This window comes from Aquarana catesbeiana, linkage group LG06 (genome assembly GCF_042186555.1).
Source record: "Aquarana catesbeiana isolate 2022-GZ linkage group LG06, ASM4218655v1, whole genome shotgun sequence".
Taxonomy (NCBI): domain Eukaryota; kingdom Metazoa; phylum Chordata; class Amphibia; order Anura; family Ranidae; genus Aquarana; species Aquarana catesbeiana.
This window is the reverse complement of record NC_133329.1, coordinates 298,637,003-298,651,412: the sequence shown is the minus strand read 5'-3', so window position 1 is coordinate 298,651,412 and position 14,410 is coordinate 298,637,003. Positions and strand designations below refer to the sequence as shown.

General features: G+C 42.6%; 1 protein-coding gene across 2 annotated transcripts in view; it reads left to right on the top strand.

Moving 5' to 3' along the window:
• LANCL1 (LanC like glutathione S-transferase 1) overlaps positions 1 to 14,410 on the top strand; it is a 64,668-nt gene that overhangs the window by 26,873 nt on the left and 23,385 nt on the right. For both annotated transcript variants that reach the window (XM_073633553.1, XM_073633554.1), the window contains exons 5-6: positions 4,651 to 4,798; positions 8,662 to 8,808. In XM_073633553.1, coding sequence (XP_073489654.1) covers positions 4,651 to 4,798; positions 8,662 to 8,808 — 295 coding nt within the window. The remainder of the gene's footprint in view (positions 1 to 4,650; positions 4,799 to 8,661; positions 8,809 to 14,410) is intronic.

The following is a 14,410-nucleotide window of genomic DNA, read 5'->3' as shown; positions in this document are numbered from 1 at the left end:
ATTCACGGTCACCTCTTACACCAATGGTCCTCTACGCTTCTCTCGGTCTAACCCCTCCACTCTGAAAAGGGAGGGGGGAGGTACTTCTTCACCGCCTCCACACTCTTTCTGGGCACTCTCAGCTTCCCACGATCTCTGCACTCACAGGGGCGTATGTCCCCGCGAGAGAGGGGCAGACCAAAACCAGCAGGGCCAGACCAAAACCAGCAGGGCCAGAGAAGGAGAGCCTCCTCCCCAATCCACGGCAGTCGCCTTCTCACAGGGACAAAGGAGAGGCAGGCCAAGAAGGGGGAATCTGAGACGGACGTGCAGGAATTAAGTGAGAAATTGCATAACCCAAGCATACAACTGGAGGTGTCACACCTTTTTGGCTCCTGTAACTAGTCTCTTATAGTGTCCACATCTAAAGGAGCAGTGAGATTGTAGACAATAGAGGACAAAACCTGTACCCCTCAGGCTGTATAATGGCTTTGGCTCTATACTCGAAAGCCCTGTACACACTGTTTTTTCATTATAAAAACTGACAGCTCAGGAGGAGCCACTGTACTAACTATCTGATGTTAGTACAGTGGTATCCCCTGCTGTTCTATTGTGTTCTGACAGGGGATGGCTCTTTCTGCCAGAACACCTCTGGTCAGCGTTCTCAGAAATTGGCTGAGAGCGCTGATCGGGAGCCGGTCAGCAGACTTTTTTTTACGGTCATACCCCTTCGATGGAATCCGGCTTCTGTCAGACAGATTCAAGTACACACGGGCCGAATGTTGGGCGGTTTCTGTTGAACCGGCCGATGCCGCCCAACAGTCGGCCCGTGTGTACTAGGCATAAGGCACTGCGGACAGCAAAAGGCTTAATCTGGATCCCTGAAGCCCAGTTTACCAACAGTGCCAGCTTCTGCCCATGCATCCACTATTTACTGACATATTGCAGAGCAGATTCAAAGCCAACTTACCGTAAAAGGTAAGACAGCTAGACAAAAAGAGCTTTGTCAGAGGTGTATTGTGCAATAAAAGTATGGAAAATATGGTGATGCACATATTTCTTTATCGTACATCATGGGACACAGAGCACCTTAGTAATTACTATGTGGGTATATAGGCACCTTCAGGTGATGGACACTGGTATGCCCAATACAGGAAGTTCACTCCCTATATAACCCCCTCCTCCTACCAGGAGTACCTCAGTTTTTTCGCCAGTGTCTAAGGTGTTAGTCACGAGTGAAGATGTGCCCCGAAGAGCTCCAAGCTGGAGGGATCCTTGCTGGATTTAAACAGCCTCCATAGACCGGATTCATCCAAAGTGTCACTGCGGCCAAGGTGGATGGTACCCGGGCCTTGTATACAAAGCACAAGATTTTTGCCTGTAACACCTCTCTTTGCAGGGCTTTACACCGGGACCCAGGACTTTTTGGCCATGCCTACATTACCTAAAGTTTTTTCCCGGAAGGGTGCTAATACAGGTCCAAGGGAGTGGAACCCCTACAAAGGGACCCGGTCCTTGAAGGTTTGCTAACGCACCCCGCCGTGATGGGTGAAGTTTGGATCTGTCTGTTACAGCAGTATCCTGCAGTGTGGATAAAGTAAGGAAAGAAACCTAGGAACTGTAAAAAGTCCACCTATGGCTTTTTTTCTTCCATGAGTAAAAAAGTTGTATGCCTTTTTAAAGTCTCCACTAGAGGGAGTAAATACACATACCTTGGTACGTTGCTCTCAGTCAGCTCTGTGTCCAGCTAGAACAGCATGTGTGTGGTCTCAGCAGCCAGACGGGGTTCTTAATTGAACAAATGGCATGTCCCTTTCCCCCCTGAGGGAACTAAGGAGCTGGGGGTACAGCAGCAGTCTGTAACACATGATGTTCAGCATGAATAGCGGCTCCTCCTAAACAAAGCCGTTTTTACAAAGGCTACGCATTTATCTTACAAATGATCCAGAAGCCAGCCTACTGCTGCTGACAAAACCCCCTCCCCCTTCCCGGAGAAGTTCGGGGGCGGCTTCCCTGTGGTGTATTCCTCAGTTTTTGTTTTTTTTTTTTATGCACCACATAAAACTATGTCAGTACCTGCCTTGCACCCCAAGCCTTTTTACATACTTGTTTTTCGCCAGAGGACGATCGCAGAGCCTCCTCTTCAGCGGGTCTGCATTTGCAAACCCGAATGCCGTCCAAGTGCGGACTAGTGTTCATTTGAAACGGGGGGGGGGGGGCGCGGTTTGATGGCGAAGGGGCGTGGCTTAGGGCAGGCGGTGCCGTGTGCGGGGCGTAGCGTCCACGTGGACACTGAAGACACCGAGCAGGCTCACACCTGAGGCTTGTTAAAACAGATGCTTACTCTGTCAGAAGATCTCTATCAGAGCAACTGAAGAGATGGAAGTCTGAAACACACTGGACACAGGAGCGCTGGGGCACGTAATGGATGTATACAGGCATTTCTAGTACAGGAAATACATTGTTTATTTTATTTATTTATTTCAGGTACTTATATAGCGCCGTCAATTTACGCAGCACTTTACATATACATTGTACATTCACATCAGTCCCTACCCTCAAGGAGCTTACAATCTAAGGTCCCTAACTCACATTCGTACATACTAGGGCCAATTTAGACAGGATCCAATTAACCTACCAGCATGTCTTTGGAGTGTGGGAAGAAACCGGAGTACCCGGAGGAAACCCACGCAGGCACAGGGAGAACATGCAAACTCCAGGCAGGTAGTGTCGTGGCTGGGATTCGAACCAGCGACCCTTCTTACTGCTAGGCGAAAGTGTTATCCACTATACCACTGTGCCGCCTGTTACTCAGCACCAAGCTGATATTTATAGCGGCATTGTATTGCTAGACTATTGCTCAGCAAGTAGTGCATTTATTTAGTGCTTTTGTGCTTGGCGCTATGGCTTCCAAAAGAGATACCACAAAGGTACCAAAAATTCCACCCCCAGGCGCTGGGAACTTCAGTCATGCCTCCACACTGTCATCCTCTCTTGAGATACCAGCTATGGCAAGCCAGGGTGAGTCATTGGAACCAATTGGTGGTGCAACTACCTCTCACACTTTAGCCCCTGTATACGTGATTGAAGACACATTTTCCTCTGCCCTGCAGGGCCTAGAAGGAAGTTTAGCGGCTTTAATCGCATCTCCCATCCAAAAGGATAGGAAGCGTGTTATAGATCCTCCTCCCCCACCTCAGACCCTTTACCAAGGGAACAGTGGGTACAGGATGAGGTGTTACCCTCAGGCAATCAGGAGGAAAAACAAACAGATTATTCCTCTGCGGAGGAAACAACAGTAGATGAACCCTTTTCAGCCTCGCAATCTGAGAAATTGCTGGTACAATCTCTTACGGAGATGGATCATTACACTTGCATGCTACCCTTAACAGAGTCAGCTGAAAGTTCTGTTTCTTCCTTGAGTTCTTTAAAACCTTTACAGCCTTTTCACGCGTTTCCTGTCCATGCATTACTAGAAAAGCTTATTTACTGTACATATTAAGTTCTTACACCGACACATCAACACCGTAGAACTAAATAAAGGGGACAAATATGAAGGACAAATTATCAGACATACAGTGAATTGCAGATATGACTTGAGACTCGTAACTAGACAAAAATAAATCTACATACCACTTTTGCCTGCTTGTGAGCTAAGAGAGGGTATTGTATCTTGAAGATTCTTAGTCAGATAGCTTACTTTATACACACACAAAAAAAACTTTAAAGCTTTGGAGCACAACACTATTTGATCTCCTTTCAGCTGCAAGAAAAAACAGGAAGTGACATGTAGTAATGCATGATTTCTAGAGGAAATTAACATTATAGACACAGAAACAGATTTAATCTCTGTGGTTGGCGTCCCTACCCAGCTGGCCCCTTGCTGCAGGCATTCTGATCTGTAATAAATTTGCCTGCTGTCTGTAGTAATTACCAGGTGGTAGCATCTTTGCATACATGTAGCGTCCTTTCAAAACCTACATTTTGTGAGGAACAGTTAAAGTAAGCAAACAAAAAAAAAAAATACTGACTTTGTATGATCATATTTCCAATCTCAGTTTATCAATATCTGATGGCTTCAAATGTATTGGATTGTCACATTTTTGGTAGACCAGACGTTTAAGTCTGTCATGTCAAATAATCTGCCTTGCATATTACCACTGCAACAGCTTCTTCAATTGACCACCCAATGCCTTATTTCTCCATGATCTTGTTAGAGTAGATGATAGATCATGGAAGACAGAGAAGAAGAGATGCTGTGTATACAGAAACATATTTGTTGCATACTTTTACATATTTATAAATGCAATTGCAGTATCTTGTTTGATCACTGTTTGTGTTATTGCATAGGGAGGAGTAGCTCTCTGTGATATCTTTCAGCCTTCCACCTCTTTTTTTTCTTTTATGTATGTATATGTACAGCATGTGTGTGTAATATATTATATTGCAGTCGGCAAGTGGTTGACATATGCTTTAAAACTTTCAAATTTGAAAAACATACATGCGTAACCCCTACCACCCGCCCCCCCCCCCTTCTTTTTTTTTTTCTTTTTTTTTTTTCTTTTCTTTTTTTTTCACATTTACTTCAAAATAACAAATGCATACTAATTATATTTCTCAGTGCTATGTAACAGAGGCTTTTTAGGTATGTGTCATTTTTGCTACTTGTAGAGTGCTTCAGATGCATTCAACTGTGATGAAGCTGGACTCCCGGTTACCAGATGAGCTTTTGTATGGCCGTGTGGGCTACCTTTATACTTTGTTGTTTATCAACAAGCATTTTGGGGACGGAAAGATTCCTTACCAGTATATGCAACAGGTAAGAGCTAGTTTTATGCTATAATCATCAGTTTAGTATGCGAGATTCATGCATTTCATTGCTTTATAGCAGCGGCCTCCAAACAACTGTATGGGCTGCTGGATACTGTAAACTGGCCACTGCAATGCAAACTAGAGGGCAGGAGACAATTGCAGAGTGGCAGTTAATGCCAGTCAATGGAAAACAGAGCGTTCAGTGTCCTAGCATCAGTAGCCATTAAGAGGCATGGTGCCTCATCCTTGGTGTTTATTAATCAGTGGGAGAAATATAGTGTCCGTTATTGGTGTTTAGTGGTAGGAATACAGTACCCAACATTGGTGTTCACTGGCACTCACCTTGTAGGCTCCATGGCCCCTGCCACACTACTTGGTGACATCAAGGCCGGGAATATGGGGTATTCTAATGGAAATATCTGTCCTGGCAAAAGCTATTTAGGAACTTTTAAAAAGGAATAGCGCGCTACTATGTAGTATAATGGTCAATTATATATAAGTGCAAACTGCTAGAAGTGCTGCAGCTGTCACAAAATAATGCTCACACATAAAATGACAATATTAACATGAAAAATGTGACAGCGCTGCATCAAACTGATTCACAAATGTAGATACAGTGGGGCAAAAAAGTATTTAGTCAGCCACCAATTGTGCAAGTTCTCCCACTTAAAAAGATGAGAGAGGCCTGTAATTGTCATCATAGGTATACCTCAACTATGAGAGACAAAATGTGGACACAAATCCAGACAATCACATTGTCTAATTTTTGAAAGAATTTATTTGCAAATTATGGTGGAAAATAAGTATTTTGTCAATATCAAAAGTTCATCTCAATACTTTGTTATATATCCTTTGTTGGCAATGACAGAGGTCAAACGTTTTCTGTAAGTCTTCACAAGGTTGTCACACACTGTTGCTGGTATGTTGGCCCATTCCTCCATGCAGACCTCCTCTAGAGCAGTGATGTTTTGGGGCTGCTGCTGGGCAACACGAACTTTCAACTCCCTCCAAAGGTTTTCTATGGGGTTGAGATCTGGAGACTGGCTAGGCCACTCCAGGACCTTGAAATGCTTCTTACGAAGCCACTCCTTCATTGCCCGGGCAGTGTGTTTGGGATCATTGTCATGCTGAAAGACCCAGCCACGTTTCATCCTCAATGCCCTTGCTGCTGGGAGGAGGTTTGCACTAAAAATCTCACGATACATGGCCCCATTCATTCTCTCATGTACATGGATCAGTCTTCCTTTTCCCTTTGCAGAGAAACAGCCCCAAAGCATGATGTTGCCACCCCCATGCTTCACAGTAGGTATGGTGTTTTATTAGTTGCAACTCAGCATTCTCTCCCCTCCAAACACAACGAGTTGTGTTTCTACCAAATAGTTCTACTTTGGTTTTATCTGACATTCTCCCAATCCTCTTTTGGATCATCCAAATGCTCTCTAGCAAACCTCAGACGGGCCCGGACATGTACTGGCTGAAGCAGGGGGACACGTCTGGCACTACAGGATCTGAGTCCGCGTAGTGTGTTACTGATGGTAGCCTTTGTTACGTTGGTCACAGCTCTCTGCAGGTCATTCACTAGGTCCCCCCGTGTGATTCTGGGATTTTTGTTCTCCGTTCTTGTGATCATTTTGACCCCACGGGGTGAGATCTTGCGTGGAGCCCCAGATCGAGGAAGATTATCAGTGGTCTTGTATGTCTTCCATTTTCTAATTATTGCTCCCACAGTTGATTTCTTCACACCAAGCTGCTTGCCTATTGCAGATTCAGTCTTCCCAGCCTAGGGCAGGTCTACAATTTTGTTTCTGGTGTCCTTCGACAGCTCTTTGGTCTTCACCATAGTGGAGTTTGGAGTGTGACTGTTTGACGTTGTGGACAGGTGTCTTTTATACTGATAACAAGTTCAAACAGGTGCCATTAATACAGGTAATGAGTGGAGGACAGAGGAGCCTCTTAAAGAAGAAGATACAGGTCTGTGAGAGCCAGAAATCTTGCTTGTTTGTAGGTGACCAAATACTTTATTTTCCACCATAATTTGCAAATAAACTCTTTCAAAAATAAGACCATGTGATTGTCTGGATTTGTTTCCACATTTTGTCTCTCATAGTTGAGGTATACCTATGATGACAATTACAGGCCTCTCTCATCTTTTTAAGTGGGAGAACTTGCACAACTGGTGGCTGACTAAATACTTTTTTCCCCACTGTATAACCAGTAGTAATCATTCCTCCAGATGAAGCCACGTGTGAGATGGTGAAACTAGTAGAGGTGGAACCTTATCCTAAACGAGTGAGACCTTTTGACGTAACATTTATGCTTTTAATCTTTCAAATAAATGTGAGTTGTATACTAGCTTGGGGTGGAGAAGATCATTTATAATCCTAATGATATTGCACTATTGGAGGCACTTTTTTTCTCTTTTCACGTATTATTGAAATCATCGTTGACCACTGTGGATCATTTTGGGATCCGAGTTGGAATTAACAGAGAGGGAAGAATCTCTATCAGTCCTATATCATTCTCTGGGTTCATGAAGGTCTAAATTTAAAAACCAGCAAGGAGCAGTGGAGTTGTCTTTGGAAGGATTATTGCACATTGTGCAAGGTGTGTTTGACCCCCCCTCAGGGTCTTGCAAGGAGGTGAGCGACTACTGTATGTGGTGGCGGGAGCACTTTTTCACTTGGAGGCTGTGTGGAGTAAAGAAATACTCTGCATCTCTTCGTGCATACTACTGGTATTATCTACATTTGTGAATCATTTTAATGCAGCGCTGTCACATTTTTCATTTTAATATTTAGGAACTTGCCCTCTTTTGTAGATATTTTTTATAACCCCTGTTGTGTTTACACAACCTGAAGAAGTATTAAACCTCCCTCATGGGGAGACAGTTTGTAATCACCCTTAACGTGGTTGTAAACCTCAGACCTGAAATATGAACAAAGCATATCCTTCTATAGTGTGTACCATTTCTGTCTGATGCTTTGTTCCTCTGCTATAAGCATAAATCACTTCTAACAAGTTTTCAAGAAAAATGGTGGGAGGGGTCTCCAACTGATTGACAGCCTCGACTGTGTTCCTGTGTGGAGGGGGTGTGTCCCTTCCCTCCAATCAGCTATCAGAGCTCTCCTCACTTTCAGCTCTCTGCACCCTTTTCTGAACTCTCAGACAAGCTTTATTGAGATTCAACACTTTGAATGGATGTAGAGAAGAGCAGATTGCAGATAGACAAGTACAGCTTATGTAGGAGGATTTGTTTCATCTCTGTGTATCACCTGAGGCCAGTCACTTCCCTGGATATATGTAAGGGTATACAACCACTTTAAGGGAAATCTATGCTGAGAAACAGACGTCCTTTACTGACCTTCTTGCAAAAATGCTAGTTGCCATGCAGTTATTTCTGACTTCTGTATTTTGATTCACTGACCTGGAATAAATATGCAGCCAGTGAAATCAAAGCAACCTGTTATTTACATACTTGTTTTAATCCATGACTTAGGAAATATTGAAGCCGCTATTTCAGCCTTCGAGGCAGGCAACTGAGGAAAACGTCTGGCAGCCTCTTTATTTTTTTCTCAGCACAAATTTTGCTTAAAGCAAACTTCCGATGAAGATATAAGTAATAAACTAAGATATGTAACAGATGACTGCACATACCTCTTAGATTTATGAGTTGTCACTTATGTGCTGCCTGTAGCCACCCTAATGACAGCACCTCTTAGTTGATTTCCTGCAGTATAATGCTATGTGTGCTCAGCTACATTTTATAGTTTATTAGTTTTAATGATGAAATTGTGTGACTGTGGTCTCTGTGGATTATTCTTATAAGCAGAATGATATACTACTTAATTAAGATTTTTGTTTTTTCGTCAGGTCTGTGACATTGTTATACAATCTGGAGAAAACATGGCAGCTCACAGACGAATACAGAATCTGAGCCCCTTAATGTATGAATGGTACGGAGAACACTATGTGGGACCAGCCCATGGCCTAGCGGGAATTTACTACTACTTAATGCAGGTAGGTTTACTGAATAGTACAGCTTGTATCAGTGTACCAGCGCTGGCACAGCTCCCTTAGGGGTGTCTTAACCATTTACGGACCGCCTACAGCAGCGTTACTGCAGCAAAGTGGCCCTGCTGTGCTTTTTCACATACATGTTCTGGGTAGGGGATTAGCGCACGCGTGGTCGGCTGTGCTGCCATTTGCTACAACACATACTGATCGGCGGGTTCCGATCATAAATCATTGGCTGAGTGAATGTCAGAACAGACCCTGTCTAGGTAAACAACACAGGGCTCTCCACTGTCAGCAGCGATGTGCCATTTTTTTTTTTTTTTTTTTTTTAAACAGCACATCGCTCCATAGAAACACTACACAGTACACAAAGTAAACATTGTTGGGCACACGTTTAACACCTTGATTGCCCTAGATGTTAGTCCCTTTCCAGCAAGTGTACAGTACAGTGACCATGCCTATTATTAGCACCGATCACTGTATTAGTGTCACTGGTGATATTAGAAGTCCCATTTTATAAGTTGCTGATCACTGCCATTAGTGGTATAAATAAATAATAATAAAATATATAATGTATGTTTTAGGGTCTACAAAACTATGGGATAGATATCTCTCTTCTATTCCATAGTTTTGTAGACCCTAAAACTTTCACGTAAATCAATCACTACAGTATACACTTATTGGAACCTTTTTTTTTTTTTATTTTTTTTTTTTTATTAAAGACATGTAGCAAAATACATTTTGTTGGATATGTTGTACAGCAGAACGTAAAAAATGTTTGAGTTTTTTCAAAATTGTCGTTCTTTTTTTGGTTATATCGCAAAAAATAAAAACCCAGTGGTGATTGAATACCTCCAAAACAAAGCTCTATTTGTATGAAAATATATATATATATATATATATATATATATATATATATATATATATATATATATATATATATATATATATATAATATACATTTCATTTGGGTACAGTGTTGCATAACCAAGCAATTGCCAGTTAAAGCAGAGCAGTGCTAAATGGCAAAAAATGGCCTCGTCATGAAGGTGGTAAAATCTTCCAGAGCTGAAGTGGTTTTGAAGTCAAATCATTTTTTACCTTCATGCGTTATTACACACCGCTGGTACACTTGTACCTACAGGTAGGCTTAAAATAACATAGATGAGCTGCAGCGCTTGTATAGACAGTCCATAGAAAATAAATCCAAGGGATGGTATTTGACACAGTTCACAAAATGGTTAGCAGGAGCTTAATAATAGAAGAAACCATCACCGGCACCCAATCACACAGCCGCTTACCATCCTTAGTGGACCCTCATCACAAAGGCCACATAAGCATATGGATGATAAAGGAAGCCCTTCAATCTCCATACATCATAATCTTGGGACAGCAAGCCGGAATATAGGTGCACCAACCCCAGGTAACAGCTATCCTTTTCAAAAATGCTCCAATAGTGATCACCACAAATGTTTCATTCTATGTGGATAAAAGGAGAAAAACCTCATTGTGCAGTAAATTAACCAGCTTTATTATGGATAAAAGAAGGGAATAAACTTGCATGTTCCAATTTAAAAACAGATTTGTGTTTGTATATGCATCCAGCAGTCCCCACCAGCAAAATGGTCACCGCGTCCTAGCATACAGCAGCGTCACGTCGCCGACTCCTCCCTACATCACTTTCTCGCAGAATGGCGTAGTCAGGGGCGTGGCTAGACGTACGCTCTAATGGTTTACATATTCGGGACAAGATAATTGAAAGGCGGAAGTCTGCTGCGCTCCAAACGCCGGATGTTGTGAAAACAATCACGGCCATTAGGACAGCAGCATTAATCTTTTAAAAATGCATTTATTGTGCCGAGTAAAACGAATTCAATAGTTAAAAAGCTTAAAGAAAAAACGAATAGTTAGAAAAGTTTGACTCTTTGACGCACACCTGAAAGTGCCATTTACTAAAAATAAATAATATAAATTCAATACAAAAATAACACTCAGACGCAGCACCATCTTGTGGACAAAAAGGGTATTACATTAAAATCCGATACATAATAATCTAAAACCATAACAATTTGAATTGTATAATGGTTAACATCTACATTGCTGTAAACACATTGGATGAAAAAAATAATGATATAGCTTATTCCAAGCAAAGGGACCTATAAAAACCATTGCTCATGCATTGCTGATAAATGCATTCACATCCCACTCTATGTTCATACCATGGGGGCTATAAGTTTTACCCTCATAAATCCATTAGGTCTCTAATTTAGAGACCCCTCTGGTCATATGGCTGCCCCACAAATTTCCAGTAAACTTGTCTATACCCAAAAACACAGTTCCCTTAGGGTTCTGATTGTGATGGGTGGCATAATAATGCCAGAGACTGTGCTTTGGGTATCCATTTTTGATGTTTGTTGCATGTTCCTTCAGTCGCGTCTGGAGTTGACGAATAGTATGACCTATATATTGGAGCCCACACGGACACCGTATAATATAGACTACATTTTTAGTGGTACATGTTATAAAGGGTTTAATTGGGAAATGGTTATGAGTGGAATTAGACATAAAGGAGTCTTTTTTTCCGACGTCTTTCTGCATTAATCTGGCAAATAGAGCATATCCTAAATGGGTGGGAACATATTGTGAAAAAAAGATCTATGGGGGGTGGGTTTATTACATTTGAAACGACTTGGAGTCTAAGCGGTAGAGCCACTCTAAATGCAACTGCCGGTAGCTCTGGGAGGAGAGATCCCGCAACCCTGTCCTTGTGAAAACATTGGAATGTACTTCGTAATCTCGTTTTGATGGCATATTGCTAGGTAGAATAAGTAGTAAAGTAAGCATGTTTGAAGGTATCAACAGGTGCAACATCCCTCGGAACCAACAGCTCTTCTTTATCTCTCCCTGCTGCACGATAAAATGCTTCATCAAGTTCCATCATATCATAACCTTTCTCCAAAATCTTCCATTTTTAAAGCGGAGGTCTCCTGCAAAAAATCCTCATATTTTGTGCAATTCCTTCTGAGCACATCTTGTTTGTTTCATTTCAAATCCATTGTGGTGCTTTATAGAGCCAAAAAGATTAGAATTGTGTCGATGTCCCAATATTTATGGACCTGACTGTAGGTATCACAATCCGATAGTAATTTGGACATCTTAAATTTGCAGGCCTTGGAGTCCAGGATCACTATGCCACCCTCTTCATCCGCGGGACGTACCACTATATCCTTGCTTTCTCTCAGGAGATCAAGACCCCTTTTGAACATAAAATCTCACCTATTTTTCTTAAGCTTAAGCTGTTCCAAGTCCTTAGTAACCACTTCCCTGAACACTGAAAGTGAGGGGGCCAAACTACCAAGAGGATTAAAAACGGAAGCATTAGCCAGAGAGGTATTTCTAACTTCTGATCCAACGTGATATTGGTTCGGAACGGATTAGTAATCAAATATCGTTTTGATATTCCTCTTTTGAACAAATTTTTAAATATCTATGAAGGGGGGCGTGGCCAAGATGGCGAGCTGAGTCGACGTTTGAAAAGAGGGCTCCGCAAAAATCCTCAGCTTCTCCTCTCCTAACGGCACCTGGTCACGTGGCTGCAGACACCTCTATGTGGCCCCACTCATCCCGAGGGTCAAAAGTTCAGGGTAAGAAGTTGATTTTCCCCCCTATACCATAGGAATCCCCCCCCCCCCCCCCAGCCTGCAGTCAGAGCGTGGGGACCCCGCGTGCGCTCCTCCTTCAACATGGCGTCCCAGACGGAGCAGGCTGACCGGCCCTCTCCCTCTCAGCCGGGACTTGCTGATGTTTAAGCAGCCATAGCTAACTGTCAAGCCTCAATCACTGCCCTAACCACTAAGTTGGATGCCGTCCAGCTGGATGTAGGGCTCATTTGGCAAGACATGGACAAAATAAGATCCAGGCTCACTACTGCTGAGCAACGTCTGGGCCATGTGAAAGACACGCGGTTATTTACCTCCCCAGAGATGCAACCTGCTGGCTGGAATTGCTCCCTCCGCATCGCTGAGTGCTGGAGTCCCACCATTTGCTGTACAATATCCCTGCGGTGACACCAGATGGAGGTTTGCTAGTTACATGCTAGTGATTGATGCAGTGTACCTGTTGTGCCTGTTATAACTAACTGTTGGTAACGTTTCAAGCTCTGTGCCCCTGGTAGAGCCAGGCTTTTTTCTGGCTATGCATATCAGTACTTTTTGTGTTTATGGGTTTATTATACATGCACTATAACTGCCAGCAATCCTCCAACAATCTCTGCTTGAATTGTACATGACTGGACTATGTGGCAGAGCCGTGCACATGTCTGCTTTGCTTGCACTGTGTGTACAGTTTTCCACCTCCTGGGAGTCCCCTGAATCCTTTGCAAGCCACTGGTGGACTCTAGTGGATATTATCAGGAATTACACAGGTTACTGTTCCCATGTCAGGCGGCTGTTGCACAAGCTTCCACCCATTAGACTTGTTCACTGTCTCCGTATGGTCCGCTTCATACTGATGACTATGTTGCTTTTCTCTTCCCAGTCGGGTGGGTGTCCCCTACACCCACCTGGACCTTATTTAACCCTGCTGGCACTATTGTTTTTATGTTTTTCCTCATCCAGCCAAATTTTTTTTTTTTGGATTATTTAAGCTTAAAATTAAAGCTCACCTGTAGGTACAAGAAATATCTCCTAAACATGCACTGTTTAAGAGATATTCTCTGTTTGTGCAGCCAGTGACGTCACCGTCGCATGTGCTCTAAAAGGACGGAACTACGCGCAGCAGCCGTGACGTCATTGCGGCTTGGGCATACATTCAGCCATTTTTTTTTTTTTTTTCCTTTTGTGAAAGTTTACTACCGCTTTAATGAATTTTCTGAATTAACGTAGAAAAACTGTCCCACCATTTGTTTACCAACCTGCCTACTTTCAGCTTTCCTAAAGTAGCAATCAACCCTTCCATTAGGATCTTTGTTCAGCATTTACAAGCTGGAGCTGAATGGTACTTTAAAAGCTTTAACAAAGCTTGCTGAAAGCTCTACAAATGGCTTTATCAAAGCTTGCTGTCCACACTGCTCTTATACAAGCTGAAGCCCCCATGAAACAGGCCATACTGGACACTCAACCAAGCAGTCCATGGAGACATTTGAGGTTCCAATTTGCCAGCAACCATCCAGTCTTGGTGACCTTTAACAGTTATAAAGACATTTTATACATTAACTTAAAACTGATACAGTTTAGATTAGGCAATGAAACAAATGCAGATACCTTTTATAGAAAGCTGCATTAAAAACATATCTGTATTGCCAGATATGTGAACATCCCCCTGCTACCCAAAGCTCCTTATTGGAAAATTAGGCCACCAATCACATTATAGGTGTGGGAGGGGCTATGGCTTATTTTGACTTTTACTGGAAAAGTCAAGGTATGCATATCAGTGAAACATCAGCTGTCATTGTTTTTGGATCATACAGGTTAATAGGTTTACACTATGTGTAGTCTTTGCTTATGCATGTATTCATCTTATGCTAAGTTAGTATTGTCCAGGCTTTTGATGGGTCATGCAACGCTGTACCCAAATTAGTTTTTTATCATTTTTTTTTTCCACACAA